Source organism: Thunnus albacares, chromosome 7 (assembly GCF_914725855.1).
Source record: "Thunnus albacares chromosome 7, fThuAlb1.1, whole genome shotgun sequence".
Taxonomy (NCBI): domain Eukaryota; kingdom Metazoa; phylum Chordata; class Actinopteri; order Scombriformes; family Scombridae; genus Thunnus; species Thunnus albacares.
The window spans coordinates 15816959-15832758 of record NC_058112.1 but is presented as its reverse complement, the minus strand read 5'-3'; the positions used below and the strand labels follow the sequence as shown (position 1 = coordinate 15832758).

Genomic DNA, 15800 nt, shown 5'->3' with positions numbered 1-15800 from the left:
AAAGCAAGGGCACTTCAATTGCTGGGGCCACAGAAAGCTTCTTTCCCCCTTCATCACTCCTCCCCTGACCCCTCTTTTACACACACATACTCACACACACCTCCCAACCGCAGAGCACAGAGCAGGAAGCATAGTCCCTAAGGGAGGGAGGAGGGGTCAGGAGGAGGGGGAGGCGTAAATGCCCCCTCCCTCCTCAACCCTCCTAGCAAAGCTACAGGAGAGGAGGAAACTTAACTTTACACACTTTCTCCTCAGCCAACACACACACACACACACACACACATGCCTACAGCTGGTGAACACCCACCAACTCAGAAACGTTCTGTTCCCCTGCGCCTGGGAGGATTTAAGATACACACATGCTGGGGAGTAGATCTTGGGGGAAACTTTCTCGCCCAGCTGGCTTTGGCTTCATTTAAAGAGGAGCTGATGGTTCATAAAGGGGACGGAAAAGAAGGGAAGAGAAGGAAAAAAGAAAAGCTCAGCAGAGGAAAGAAAGCCTCCTCCCTCTCACACTGTCTCTCTCCAGCGTGAGGTCATCTAGCGCAAGGATCCGCCGTGGACGAGACCGCCTGGTCTGGACCTGATCACAGAACTTCAGACCGGGGTCTCTGCTCTCCCTCCACCTCCTTCTCCTCCTCTGTTGCCAACTCCTCCTCTTCATCGGCTTCTCCTTCTTTTTTTTTTTTTTTCTCCTCCTCCTTATCCATTGCGTTTTCTTTCAAAACAAATTGGAACATACAGAGAAGAGAAGAGAGGATTTAGCTCAAGGCTGTGTGGATTTAGTGTTTTTCTGCAAGCAGCCCTGAAGAGTTGTGTTTCTCCTAAACCTCAGGTGTTCCAATGGCGTCAGCTGGAGAACCTCTACTTCAGAGAGAAGAAGTTTTCAGTGGAAGTTCATGACCCCAGGAGGTAAATTTATATTACATTTATGCTGGTCTCAACTTACTATAATGCTTTTCTGCTATGCGTTTTAATGTGTTTATGTGTTTTTTTCAAAAAGTTATTGAGTATTGCTTTTCAAGATAGAGGGACTCAGCTCTTGAGTATATCATTGGTTAGCTGATTATTATATCATAGCCCTAGCGATTTAATGTTATTGCTGTTGAATTCTCTCCAGCTAATATTTGGAAGTGATACCATTTTTCCCTAAGTTATGGACACCTTCCAGTAGCTTTTACTGTACATTACCCCTGTGCCATATGCGAATGGTGTTAAGATTCAAACTACGTACAGTACAGTTCAGGAAAAGAGAGATTGGAATCTAATTCAGTAATGGTTGCAGCATTTGTCTTGGCAATAGAGCAAGATATTAGGGATGTCCCGGTGGAGCCTGAAACAGATTGATAGGCTGATTATTAACACACTTGTGCAGCCACATGCACAGGGTAAACTCTTGATAGTTGACCACAGAAGGATAGATGGCTGTGTGATAGCTGTTTTGCGGAGGAAGTGACCTCTCTTATGTTTATTTAACATGGCTATATACGTGGAGTGTTATTCTACAGACCGAGGGAGGGAGGCAATGGGAGAAAAAGAGACAGACAGGGTGAAACAGAGAGCAGTGGTGTTTTCTTTAAAGGAAGCTGTCATTAGGGTGAGCTGGTCTGTTGCTCAGCTACAGATGTGTGTTTAAATAAGGATGAGTAAACAATGGGGAACATCGTGTGTGGCTTTGCAAAAATATCTCTATCAGCCTCGCTCTCTCAAGCCTTTAATATTTTTTCTCCCTCGGAGCAGCCGCAGGAGTAGTAATTTTATTAGCAGTAGAAGTGGTGGTGGGAGTGTTTTCACTGGCGGAGATGTGTAGACATCTTTTGTATTCAGTGTATATAAGGAGGCCTTGTGTCCGCTCCTACTGTAGGGCGTCTGTGACAAGAAGGACGTTTGGTCACAGCGGCATTGCTGTGCATACCTGGTACGCCTGTCCTGCCCTCATCAAGTCCATCTGGGCCATGGCCATCAGCCAACACCAGTTCTACCTGGACCGCAAGCAGAGCAAGGTCAGCCAGTCCCACCACAGACACACTTAAAACTGACTGACCACAGACATGATTAGAAATGTACAACAGATACAGTAAACTCAGCAATTTAACAACTTACAGTAATGATGTACTTTGACAAACACTTCTCCATTCTTGTGTGTCCAGTCAAAGATCCATGCTGCACGGAGTTTGAGTGAGATCGCAATAGACCTTACGGAAACAGGAACGCTGAAGACCTCCAAACTGGCCAACATGGGCAGCAAGGGCAAGATCATCAGTGGCAGCAGTGGTAGTCTTCTCTCCTCAGGTCAGTGTGTGTGTGTGTGTGTGTGTGTGTGTGTGTGTGTGTGTGTGTGTGTGTATGTATGTGTCTGAGAGTGTATTTTAGGGAGAAAAAAAACAGAGAGACTATGACCGGAAGAGATAGATTGATATGTGTGTGTATTCGTCTTTGTGTTTGCATGTGTGGTGATGGCGGCAGAAGGGGTGGAGGGAGGGGTTGGTCATCAACTGGAAAGACAGAAACAGCTGCTTCTGGAAAGAGGCCATTGATTCTGTGCTGAACGTTCTCACACACATATACTGTACACCCACCACACCCGCTGTCTTTCTGTATGTATAGAACACAACTCCCACCCAGCCTCCATGTCACACAAACTCATCCTCCAGAGGCCACTGACTCTAAATTTAGTGGGTGAGAGAACGAAAAGGGCAGCGGGTCAGTCTACAAGTTTACCACAGCATTTAAAACAATGCTTATCTGTGTTGAACAAATAATGAGTCTGACAGGAAGATTTGTACACGAACCAAAATTAGAATGGAGAGGAAACTGCCCTTTTAAACCCGGGCCATGTAAAGTTTGTTGCATGCTAGAAAAGAGAGTACAGTAATTTAGGCTGAAGGGAAGCATAGATACTGAAACCTTGTTATCTACTGCTCCGTTATACCCTTATAAAATGACATGCACTAGACCAAGCCAACACTATTTAAGAGGTATTCGAAGGCCTTTGAAGAGACAAGAATGTGTGTGTCTGTACATGGCTGTGGGGTCAGCTATTTAGAGTATATTCCACCTTACTGAATCAATTACTGTTGTCAGGAACGAGGAATGCCTTCCAGCAAAAATGTCCTGCATGCCCTCCTCATTTTCATTGCTCCATAGCTAATCCTCCTGATCAGATCCGTTACTTCCTCTAACTCCCTTTTCTCAACATAGATACACATAGCTCCCTTCTCCCTTCCCTTTATCTCTCAGTCTTTTCTCCCCTCCCTGTTCTCCTCTAGTTCCACCACATATTATACAGGGTGTCTTATCTGTCTGCGTCTTATCGCTTGTCTCCTTAGTGTTGTGTCATTGTGGTCATGATCCACAGCTGATTGGAGGCCATCTTTATCCAGTAACATAAATACGCCATTGGTACTGTGATATCACATCTGTGATCTTTGAATGGATGTGGCTGTTTGAAACCCTTCTTCCTACAGAAATGTGGATGTTTAACATCACTGAACAAGCCTGTTTGAATGTATTTCAGCTGTAAGATCAGTCGGATGGTAATGCTTTGTGTACCTTCAAAACAAAAGGTGCAGAAACATTAAACTTAAATTAATCAAGATTTTCAACAGTGGTTAGTTTTTTGTTGTTGCAACGTTTAAGCAGACATAAGGCCACTGAGTGCAACAGAGAGCTACATAATGTGAGTGGGGAAGTGTATGTGTTGTTTTCAACAAGGCATGTTGCAAACAAGACTGGCACCATACCAGGGTCTTGGAGATTGTGCGTCACACACTTTGTCCTAAACTGCCCCTTCCTTGAAACACTCACACAAACACGGCACTTAAATTCAGTTTCCTTATCGAAACATTCCATTCACTTCCCTGTAAACATCCTGCGAGGCGTGCAGGTGCACGCACAATCTCTCTCTCTCCTCTGCGGTCTGCCTCAAAAGAACAAGACCCCGAAACTCCAAACAATCACACACTGACATGCTCATGACTCCTGCCCTTACCTTATGTGTTGTCTGGATGCTGCAGGCTCTCAGGAATCAGACAGCTCCCAGACAGCAAAGAAGGACATGCTGGCAGCACTGAGGGCCAGGCAGGAAGCTCTGGAAGAAACACTAAGGCAGAGACTAGAGGAACTCAAGAGCATCTGCATCAGAGAAGCGGTATGAGAAAACACAGATTTGGCAAAAAAAATATTGAAAACCACAGTGCTTTCTAGCTCTGCCTTTTCATCTGTATTTACCATTTTCCCCTTTTCATTCTTCTAGGAGCTGACAGGAAAACTTCCCAAGGAATATCCACTTGATCCAGGAGAGGAACCACCCACAGTGAGAAGGAAGATTGGTACCGCATTCAAACTGGACGAGCAGAAAATTCTTCCTAAGGGAGAGGTGAAGCCCCAACCTCTTCAGTTCTCCTCAATAGCACTTTCTCATGTTGTCCAATCAAATAAAAACAGGAAGTTAGCAAGTGGTCTCAGTGTTTGAAATAAGTACATAAAACTAAGTACCTGCACCTGGTACTGTGCTGCAGTAATCAGCAAACATTGAGTGCAATTCATGTCAGTTCATAGTGTAAATCCGCCTTAAGCCAGTATTAATTTATTAACAGTATGGCCATTATAGATCAAAGTGTTTAAAAGCTCTTGACATCATACAGTACAGATCAAGGTTTGTTCAGGATTAACTGTTTAAAACCTCATATAAATACTCACATAATGGTATGAGATGATGATTGATGTAATAAGTTAACTGATCCCTACTCATTTGTTAAGTAAGCAAATGAAAGCAAGTACAATGAAAAGCTAGTCTGAGACCTCTTGGACCTTCTGAAAGTAGTACTGCATCTTTCTTTTGCTCTCTTTTTGTGCCACGGGTAGATTTTCCAGAGCAGCAGAACTTCTAAAAATAGTCTGGCAGCATTCTCACCACAGGAAGTGGTGATAGTAGGATTGTGTGCGCGCCTGTATGTGTGCAAGCATGTGCATGTAGATGTGTGTCGCTGAGGTTGCATGCTTTGAAAAGGATCCAGGCGGGGACACAATATCACAAAAGTGCCTCGCAAGCAGAAAGATGTTTCTTAATTTACACCGAACACCTCAGACTCATTCACACAAAGAAACAGAAGCCACTCTAACAGTAGTGTGAAGGAACTGCTAGTAAGAGGAATTCCTCAGAACTGAGGTAGTCCAGTAAGATGTCGACCCAAGTGAATACATCATGGCTCTGTCTCTCCAGAGGCAAGTGAAATCATGTGTGTGTTCTCACAGTGCATGCAGGCTGTGCAGTGTGTGTCACAGGATTGACATGAGTTTATTTCCTTTTCTATAACCACAGTCACAAGTTTATACTATACCATAATAATCTATACTATATTTTGCATTGTACACATACACATTTTGCAGTGCGGTAAACACACATTATGCAATAAACTTGTACAATGAGAGTATGTTTTCCTTGGTTCACCTACAGTGATAGTCTGTGCTTAACAAATCCCAGGAGAAATGTAGAGGAGGAGAAGGTGGATTGATGGAGAACTGTTATTATTGGGGGGCAGTGTGTCTCAATAGAGAATATTCAGTGGTGAGAAAATGTGGAGCTGCCTGCAACACAGATAAATGATTTCCGCAGCGTGTTTTCTCTGGCAAAGCTTTGTGTGTGTGTGTGTCTCACCAAATACATTGCATGGGAGAGTTACAGTGTGAATATGTGTCTGCAAACTAAACACTTGTTGTTTTTGGATTGTGTGTGAAGGTATTTGTTGCTAAAACCATGAGCGAAGCTGATAGTATTTTTGTGCCTGTGCTGCTTAGAGTTTGCACTCATGTTTGTGTATGCGCTCATCCCAGGAAGAGGAGCTGGAGCGTTTGGAGAGGGAGTTTGCTATTCAGTCCCAGATTACGGAGGCAGCCAGGCGTCTTGCCAGCGATCCTCATGTGAGCAGTAAGAAGCTGAAGAAACAGAGGAAAACTTCTTATCTGAACGCACTGAAGAAGCTCCAGGAAATTGAGAACTCTATCAATGAGTACCGAGTCCGGTCTGGCAAGAAGCCTACTCAAAGGGCGTCACTTATTATCGAAGGTACCAGTATACTCCTACTCACTACAGGAAAATCAATTTGTCCTCATATCTCTTTATTTCTATAAACTGTAGTTTGACTTTACATACAGCAGTATTCTTCTCAGGTGCTGTTTAGAGGAGTAGTAGAAGCCCACATATTGGCTAATACAGCTGACAAGTTCCAAAATTGTTGCTTTTTGACACAGACTGAAACTTTTGGAATATTTTGTAATCATACCATTTTAACTACTTGCCTTTGTTTGTCCTATAGAGGCCAATATCGGCTCTGAAGACAGTTCACTGTCTGACGCACTGGTCTTGGATGATGGTGAGTCATATTAACTTCTTAACTACTTCTGCTACCTCGTAATAATCATGTAATTAAATGAGTTGAAGAGTGTTCTTACTCACTCCAACCATTTCTTGGTTTCAGATGATCCTCAAGTCACAGGTACCCCAACCTTCTCCCCAGTAGGATCGCCTCACAAGGGCCTCCCCCCTCGGCCACCATCTCACAGTCGGCCCCCTCCGCCGCAGTCCCTGGATGGCCTGAGACACCTGCACTACACACGCTCTGACTACGATAAATCACCCATTAAACCCAAAATGTGGAGCGAATCGTCACTGGATGAGCCCTATGAAAAAGTCAAGAAACGCACCTCTCACTCCAGGTATGAGGGAGTTTCTCTCACGTACTATTTAGTAAAGTATATGTGTGAGGCTGCCCATAGCCTAAACAACCACATATGCATTTAAAATATTGTTTAGTCATCTCAAGTGTAATTCGCCCAACTAAAATCAACAGCACATCATACATAGATTGCCTATATGAAAGGAGTATACGTATATAATCAAATATACTATAATATTTAAAATAATGCTTTTTTTACTTCTCTGTCAAGTCACAGGCGTTTCCCAAGCTCCGGCAGTGCAGAAGCAGGAGGTAGTAACTCTCTGCAGAGCAGCCCTATCAGGAGCCTTCCTCACTGGAGTTCTCAGTCCAGCATGCCGTCGACTCCGGACCTGAGGACAAGGACCCCACATTATGTACATTCCACTAGGTCAGTCTTTATACCCTCAGTTGTTTACTGGTTATTCAAGACTTGCGTTACACTGCCAAACATAACAGATTATATGTAAAAATGTCCAATAATGGCTCCCATCTCTGGTACTATATATACCACTGCCGGAATGGGGTTACAGGGCTTCCTCTCCTGTGTCTCTCTCATTCTTTTTCTCTTTTTGCATTGTATGAATTAAATGCAAGAATACTAAAAGTCTTGTCTTGTTGAAAATAAATAAATCATTTGGCCCTATGCTATTAAATTCACAGTTCCATTTATCCTGTAGATCTCTTCCAGCTCAGCCCCTTTCATTCAACATTTTTTGTGTTTTGTATGTTACAGGTCAGTGGACATCAGTCCCACACGTCTGCACAGTCTCGCTCAGCACTTTAGGAACCGCAGCTCCAGCCTTGAGTCTCAGGGCAAGCTGTTGGTGTCCGACCCCGACACACACCCGCACACCCTGGGCACACTGGGCAGCCCTGACTTCTTCTTGGGCCCAGGACGTAGCTCCAATGGCTCTGACCCATTGGACGACTGCTCATCCTGCACCAGCCAGAGCAGCTCAGAGCATTACTATCCCTCTGGTGGACCCCTTGCCCCCGGCAGCAATCCTAACTACTCCACCCTGGGAGAGGACTCACCCTCCAAAGCAAGGCAGAGGCAGAGGCAAAGGCACAGGTAAGGGTGAGGTGGTGGCAAGAAAAGACACTTCTTATTTCGAAATATCTCTATTAAGAATTAAACAGTCCTGTGAGATTGATGCATGTGTTCTGTTCTCTCTCCAGGTCTGCAGGTCATCTGGGGTCCTCTAACTCCGGCTCCATGCCAAACCTGGCAGCTAAGAACGGCTCTGGTGGAGGCTCAGGTGGAGGCGGGATAGGAGGAGGACACCACGGAGTCTACCTCCACAGCCAGAGCCAACCCTCCTCCCAGTACCGCATCAAGGAGTACCCACTATATGTGGAGGGTAGCCCCAACCCGGTGGTGGTGCGAAGCCTGGAGAGTGATCAGGAGGGCCACTACAGCGTGAAGGCCCAGTTCAAGACCTCCAGCTCCTACACGGCCGGGGGACTGTACAAGGAGGCCTGGGGAGGAGAGGAGGGAGGAGAGGGGAGTGGCCGACTCACGCCGTCCCGCTCCCAGATTGTACGGACTCCGTCATTGGGGCGAGAGGGTGGTGGAGGCGGAGGAGGGGGGAGGGCAGCGGTGTCTGAAGAGCTGCGATGCTGGTACCAGAGGTCCTCAGGGAGCCTGAAGGAAAGGAGTCACTCACATTCAGGATCCACTTCCTCCGAGACGGGGTCACAGCAAGGCACTCTAGGACACGGTCGGGGGAGTCGGGTAGGAACACTCGCCAAGGGCTCACCAGGTAAGTCTTCTTCATCTGTTCACTTTAAACCATTTCTTGTCTGGGGAAAGATTAAGAACAAGTCCTGTGTTCTGGATTAAAGCCTACCCCTGTTTATTTAACGCTTTCAGAGGTTCTAACAATAACTGTCCCACTAACAAAACACTGCCCCGTGTGAGGCTCGAACTCACGACCTTCAGATTATGAGACTGACGCGCTGCCTACTGCGCCAACGAGGCCTGTGCTGTTATGTTATTTTTGTGGATTCAGAGGCTCTCAATCAATAACTGAGAACATGAAATAGGTTGTTACAATAACTGAATTGTAATAACAGTTCAGCATTTGTTTTAAATCTGAAATCAATTCAAAATCTATTTAACATTTACTATAAAAAACAGAGCTTTTTCTTATAAATGTTAATATAGACCCTCTTGGATTAAACTTTGTCGGGAAAAGTGTACTGCCCTGTGGGAGGCTCGAACTCATGAACTTCAAATTATGAGACTGACGTGCTGCCTACTACGTTAATGAGGCATGAGCTACAGATGTATTTGTCTGTTTTTAGAGGTTCTAATAATATTACATAAAAGTCAAATTAGGTAACTCAACAATTCAACATTTATTACAAAGTTTTAATCTATTCAAAAGTCATTAAAAATTCTAAACAAAAGACAAACTGCATCTGCTCAGCGAATGTTAATGTAAACCTTTTGACTAAAATTGCAACTTTGCAAGATCAAATAATGTGAACTGGCAGAATCCCCTGACCCATGTAAGGGTCAAACCCACAACCTTTAAACTATGAGACTGATACTCTGTCTGCTGAACCAACAAAGGTTGTGGTGTAGTTTTTTTTTTTGTGTATTCAGAGCTTCTAACAGTAACTGGGAACACTTGCTGAGTAATTCAGCGAGTGTGAGAGACTAAGGCAGAATCCAAATGTCCACATTCTGGACTTGTAAGTAAACCCTCACAGACTTTGACTGCCGGAGATCAAACTGAGTATTCTGATATTGTTGGTGGCCCCATTTTTTGTTTTCCTTATTTGGATGAAAATCAACCTTTGCCCATCTCTGCTGCCATAACATGTAAATCCAAGTTATCGGGCTTATGCAAAATCTGTGGATAGCAATATTTTATTTCATTTAACTCACATCAAAATTGAAAAAAACAGATGCCTTTAAAACTAAAAAATGGTAAATGGAGAAACTGATTGTTCTGTGAGTCTGCAAATGTGTGGATATTTGGACATTTGGATTCAGACTGTGTTTTACTGTTGGCTGTAGAAATACAGAGCTTTAAATTACAACTTTATGCAGACAAATATATATATATATATATATATATATATATATTGTGCATAGGAAAACACATTGCCCCGTGTGAGGCTCGAACTCACGACCTTCAGATTATGAGACTGACGCGCTGCCTACTGCGCCAACGAGGCCTGAGCCACAGATGTATTTGTGTGCTTTTAGATGTTGGAACAATAATAGAGAAATGTCAGTTGGATAATTCAGCATTTATTATGAAGTTTTAATACATTCAAACTTTATTTAAAATTTGTAAATAAAGGACAAACTGCATTTGCTCAGTAAATGTTGATGGCCCCCATTTTTATTTTTCTTATTTGGAAGAAAATCAACCTTTGCCCGTCTCTGCTGCTATAACATACAAATCCAAATTATTTGGCTCATACAAAACGTGTGTGTAGCAATATCGTATCTCACTAAATTCACATCATAATTTGTGAGTTCAGATGCCTTTGAAAGTAAAAAAAATGGCATTGTTGAAACTATAACATAACATGGGTAGACTGATTGTTCTGTGAGTCTGGAAGTGTTTGGATATCTGGATAATTGGATTGAGACAGTGTTTTACTATTGGCTAAAATAATATAGAGCTTTTTAGATTTTAATTACAACTTTACATGGACAAATATTGTACATAGGTAAACACACTGATCCATATGAGGCTCAAACTCATGACCTGCAAATTATAAAAAAAATAACTGACACTTGTGCATTACAGGAGCATGTGACTCTTGTGTGGCATGACCCCCCTGAGGCAAATGGTCTGTGAGACAAAAGCCACATCCCCCCTAACCTCCAATATGTGAAGCATAGTTGAAATTCCTTTGCCCCTCACCTTGTTTGTAGACTCTATTATCTATTATGTGTTTGCTTTGTTCTCTGTCTGTGTATCTCTGTATGTGTGGATTTATTTATTTGGTCTCTCTGTTATCTCTGTCACATGCTCTATGTCTTGTATCTCATTTGAGCATGACTAACTGTCACTTTTTCCCCCATAGCTGCATCCCCTCACAGCCAGAGGAGTATGACACCCTCCAGCGAACACGCAGCCACACCCACACCCCCCTGTAGCCCACAGCACATCCTCAACTGGCAGAGCGGGTAAGAAATACACAAATACACACATCAGCTGAACAGGGTGACAGGAACTTTGAAGCCGGATATGAATTTACACTGATTCAGGACAAACTGCATCTTGGTTCCTCAGCTGTTTTTCCTCTTCATCTTTGTCCAAACCCAACTGTAACATGCTCACAGGCTTTGACTGTCTGTTGGATCTGTGTCGGCTGATGTTGTTCTTCACTGTTGAACTAATCTTAGAGGATGATTTTATGTGGTTTTGGGTTAACAACTATTTTTAAACCTTCTTTATACTTAAATTATATCCTCGTCTTGACTTTTCATCCTATTTTACTGTTTGTTATCTTAATGTTTCACTCGCCGCATCTTCTTCTTCTTCACTCTTCTTCCACTCCCCGGCTTTCCTGTCACCTTATCCTTAAGGAAAATTTTCTCACAACCTAATATTGTCACTTCCTTCACGTTACTCTCTCTTTTCTGTACTAACCCTCCTTTCCTTGTGTGTGTGTGTGTCCTCTCTCCTGGTTTAGAGGCACAGCAGACAGCTCTCCTACTGAGGACGTCTGTCAGTCTCCCCCTCAGCCCGGCTCTGATGCATAGAGGTACTGTCTGTGGTCTCGGCCTCCCATTGGTCTAAACATAGAATGGAACTGTTGGGAAAACACAGCAGCAGCATAACAGAGATTTTTAGAAGAAAAATATCATAGAAGCAAAATATAATGTGACAGCCATTGTGCCAAATTTATCCACAGTCAGGCTTTTATTGATAGGACTTTGTGCGTACACAACACTAAAAGTATCATGAACTCATGCGAGATATTTATTTATATCTGTGGGGGGATGACAATGGGGAAGGTTCATAATTTCTTTCTCTTTGATGGTGGAGGTATCTGTCATGTACTCCTTCTCTGGCCGTATCTGTATCTGATCTCTGCATGTGCTCTGCTCCGTGTTCTGACTGTGATGCTTCACTGTGGCTCATTCCCTACAGGATTTTACTAATGAAAATAATTCACCATGTGCTGTATGTGTTGTAACAAAGAGCATTCTTTAACAAACAAACCTCATCAGCAGATGAACACTTTAAACTAATAAATTTACCTTTTTTCATCCTGATCCTGGTCTCTTGTTTTCCTCTGCAGGTCTTTCAGTGACAGCTGTTTTCTCAGCAGCCCCTTGTGTTCAGAGCTGGCAGATGTGCAGTGGTACGGACACGACAAGGCCAAACCTGGAACCCTGGTCTAAGACCTTCCTATAGGGCCCAGAAAAGTCCCATTGCCCTCTCCACTGTCCCTCACTACTACCCATTGACAACCAACAACCTCATCCTTAAGGCCCTACAAAAACCCTGCTCTGACTGGACACGAGCCTCCCTCCTCCCCCGGTCCTGCCCTCTATCCATCCCACCACATCTTTATTACTCTCCTTCTATCACAGCTCAGCTGGACAGGGACACACTTGCTGGGCTCTGATAAGGGCTGATTTCACAGGACGGACTGAGAGGTGCCGCCTCAGCTGTTGAACTGTTGCCCTGCAGCACCACAGAGCCCTTTTCTTTACTCACCCACAGCACACAAGCAACTGGGCATGGTGGAAGAAGCGATGGGGAGAGAGAGAGCACAGAAATATATTAAACTCAAACTCAACCATCCCAACGTCGGCCGTTCCAAGATCTGTTTCAAGTCTCACCTTTGGTCCCCAACCTTATTATCTCCAGTGCATTGCCACCCAATCAGAAGATACCTGCTGGATTTGAGCCACCAGTTTAAAAACCATTTCCCATGTCCAACTAAACCGTGTTGGATTTCATTATTCCTGTCAATTATTTCTCCCTGCATATTTATAAAAAAAAAAAGAGAAGATGACACAGACCTTTCAAAAAATCTGGATCAACAAACATTTAGATTCCTCGTCTCAGTTTAACCCACAACCAAAGACAACTACTGGATTGACTGGTCGCACCAGGGTCCCCGGGCTGGTGTCCCTGTCAGTCTACTGTATACGAGGGAAAATCACAGTGACAATATCAGGATGGGACACTATCTGGGATATTGGCGAGGACTATAGCAATAACAAACATTGTAAAAGCATATGAACTGGTTTGAATCTACAGAGTGAATAGAAGCAGACATTTTTCCATGTTCTCTGCCTTGTGATGCTTGGAAGAAAGGATCATTAGTGCGTCACAGGAACAATTTGGAGTTGTGGTTATTGGGTTTGGCGTTAATCTATGCTTACTTCAGTGACTTCATCATTCATGTTTATTTAATGTCTTTGATCTTTACAGAATTTCTTTATCCACAATAGTTGTTCTGTTGGCCACATTATGGATTGTGAAGAGTAGCCTGCTTGAGCAGGTGTGTGTGTGGGGGGGGGGAGTGAACGTTAACATGGCCACATCCAGTCACAGTTACTGCAAAATTTCATTTTGGTTTTCATTTGTCCTTTTCACCCCTGAAAGTAAAGCATGATTTGCTGTTGGCCTCAGTTGTAGTTTGACATCAAGGCTGTTCAGTGTTAGATCTTTATAGTAAATCATCTTTTCTTTCAGTAATATTTCTCCTTCTCCTGCTTTGGCCGTAGCTCTGTAATAGTTCTCATCATGCTCAGTAACTGTCAGTCACCTTTTAACTGTCTGATTTCTTGTCTCCCTGTCCATCTGTCCAGTATGACAGGAGTATCCAGACTGAACACTTGACTCAATGTTGGTCAGAACACACACACACACTGACAGTCGTAACACTTGCATTTATGGGCACACATGAGTTTATTAGTGCCAAACATGTAGGTGCTTTACATTTATACTGTAATTCAGCACTGAAAAAGGCACTTCATCAAGCTACAGACACCACCAAGTCCTCGCCGTCTACAGCCATCGTATAAAACAGCAGCAAGGCAGAGTAGCCATAAGACAGTCCACAGACTTTATAATTTGGTATCAGGGGTAAAAAAGAATTATTCAAACGTACTTTGGTCTGAAAGCACAACATTAACCGTGTCTGCGAAGGCTTGACCTACAATTCGTATGATCTCATTTACCGCCCTCAATATTTTAATGGTGGGTAGAGTGCATAAAAACTAGACAAAAACAAGTAGAACCACAGACAAGGTGTCATGGGATAGCGATCTTTTTATAGTATATGGACAATGATGGATTTCAAGTTGACAATAATTACTACCCAACTGTCAGGACAGAAGACAAGCCATAGCCAGAACTGAGAAAAAAAAAAAACTTCTAAAACAGAGAATCGCTCTCACACACCCCAAAAATGTTCAGAACAGGGTTAGAAAAGCACACCTGGTTTTGTATGAAGGAAGCAGAACTGTGCATGTTTTAGCTAAATTAATTTCCCCCTCATCTTCACCGAAGAATTAATGCTTATCATTGTTTGTGTGTTGCACAAAATCCGAATTCATCAGATGTTAATTTTACTCAGATCACAGATCACTCTACATCTCATAGATAGAGAGAAGTGGGCATGTTTTTTTAGTCTCATAGCAGCATTATGTCTGGATAAGTGGTGTACCATGAGCGTGTGGCACTGGAGGAATGGTACGCAACCTACCCCATCCTTTATAGTGTTGTGTTTCCTTTATACACTGACTTAAGTTGTCCTAATCAGCCACTTTATAGACAATTTTAGTATGAAGGTTTAGACCACTCCCTGCATGGCTGGCTCTCCAAGAGTTATCCATCTATGCATGGTCAAATTTAAGAAATCTTTACCCAGAATTGGAACTCCCCGGCTCCCATCTCATAGAAGTTTATTATTCTAGTGTGTTCAAGTCACCTACTAGAGTACAAGTTTGACTCTGCTTTGCTCACATTAAGTCTTTGCTCACAGTTTATGTGCTAAGACACAATCCCATGCATGCCCTGCTGATCAAGTGACAAATAAAGACCCCAAAGACATCACTCAGCATCACTCTGACATTAGCATGTCTTGCTCCATAGTGTTACCTTGCTCCCAGAAAGTCCCATTTTTTTGACCTTGTGGAAATTTCTGACCTCTGAGCCCAATGTGATGAAGTGTGACGTCCCCCTCCCTCTGTAGTTCCAAACACACCATATTTTCTCGTCCATAGACGTGTATGAGGTTTTTGTAATACTCCAAGAGAAATGAACTAACTCTTTTATCAGTCTTTTCCTGTATGTACGGAGGGGCACTGTGGTTTTGTGGGGTTTTTAACATTCACATTCATTGTTTTAACAATGTTCCATTTTATATGAACCAGTATTGTTTTTTTGTTTTATTTTTTTTTTAGTTCTGACATTGTAACAACCCCTTCAGGTGCTACAGAATGACCAGTTACTGCTTTGTCACGTAGGATCTAGACATCTCTTCATGGTTATCAATAGATTCAATACCAGATGTGCAAAATGAAGCTTATTTTAACAGACAGTTTAATAGTAGAACACTCCCCTACCAGACAATAGAGCATGTAACTTGATTTTATCAGTTTTGTTCAACTGTAACAATACATTAAACGTGTTGTAGAAAAAATGTGGAATCGATTAAAAAAAAACTGAATTCCACAGTTAATTTATTCTTTTTTCTATTAAAAAATTTGTATAGTAACTTTACATTTTTCAAAACTGTGTTGTTGGAAACTGATGATGAATTTTCCAGAGACGCTGTGGTGGTTCTTGAGATTAAGAAAAATAAATTATTGATGAATGTTCTCAAGATTATGCCTTTGTCTGATCATTTTTCTCTCTTCCTTTAAAAAAAACCCCAAAAACCTGAAGCTATTTAGTCATATATTCACTCCAAGGTGTCTCATATCAAATCCCTCCACTTCATTCTGCTGAAAGGTCATGGTATCAGACACACTTATCAAAGGGAATCCCCTCATGTAGTCACCACTTCCAGTCCTCTGGACACACTCACCCTCTTGTCATCACATCCAGACCTCAGTCACTTCCCTCTTACCTCCTCCCCCCA

The 15800-nt window shown here is 42.9% G+C and overlaps 1 protein-coding gene and 2 non-coding genes across 12 annotated transcripts in view; 1 reads left to right on the top strand and 2 right to left on the bottom strand.

Moving 5' to 3' along the window:
• The window catches only part of frmd4a (FERM domain containing 4A), a 101773-nt gene extending 86231 nt beyond the window's left edge, over positions 1-15542 (top strand). For 5 of the 10 annotated variants that reach the window (XM_044355809.1, XM_044355804.1, XM_044355806.1 and 2 more), the window contains exons 12-24: positions 836-912; positions 1862-2003; positions 2151-2292; positions 4017-4150; positions 4256-4378; positions 5836-6067; positions 6318-6374; positions 6480-6717; positions 6949-7107; positions 7453-7791; positions 7899-8482; positions 10773-10875; positions 11997-15542. In XM_044355809.1, the coding sequence (XP_044211744.1) occupies positions 836-912; positions 1862-2003; positions 2151-2292; positions 4017-4150; positions 4256-4378; positions 5836-6067; positions 6318-6374; positions 6480-6717; positions 6949-7107; positions 7453-7791; positions 7899-8482; positions 10773-10875; positions 11997-12099 (2433 nt within the window). In that variant the 3' untranslated portion in view covers positions 12100-15542. Of the gene's footprint in view, positions 1-835; positions 913-1861; positions 2004-2150; positions 2293-4016; positions 4151-4255; positions 4379-5835; positions 6068-6317; positions 6375-6479; positions 6718-6948; positions 7108-7452; positions 7792-7898; positions 8483-10772; positions 10876-11384; positions 11457-11996 lie in introns of all 10 variants that reach the window. The other 5 variants (XM_044355807.1, XM_044355802.1, XM_044355810.1 and 2 more) reach the window with 4 other exon arrangements.
• trnam-cau lies at positions 8628-8700 on the bottom strand. Its single transcript has one exon. It is a non-coding gene; the product is annotated as a tRNA-Met (tRNA).
• Positions 9836-9908, bottom strand: trnam-cau. The gene has a single exon. It is a non-coding gene; the product is annotated as a tRNA-Met (tRNA).
• Positions 15543-15800: the final 258 nt, after the last annotated feature.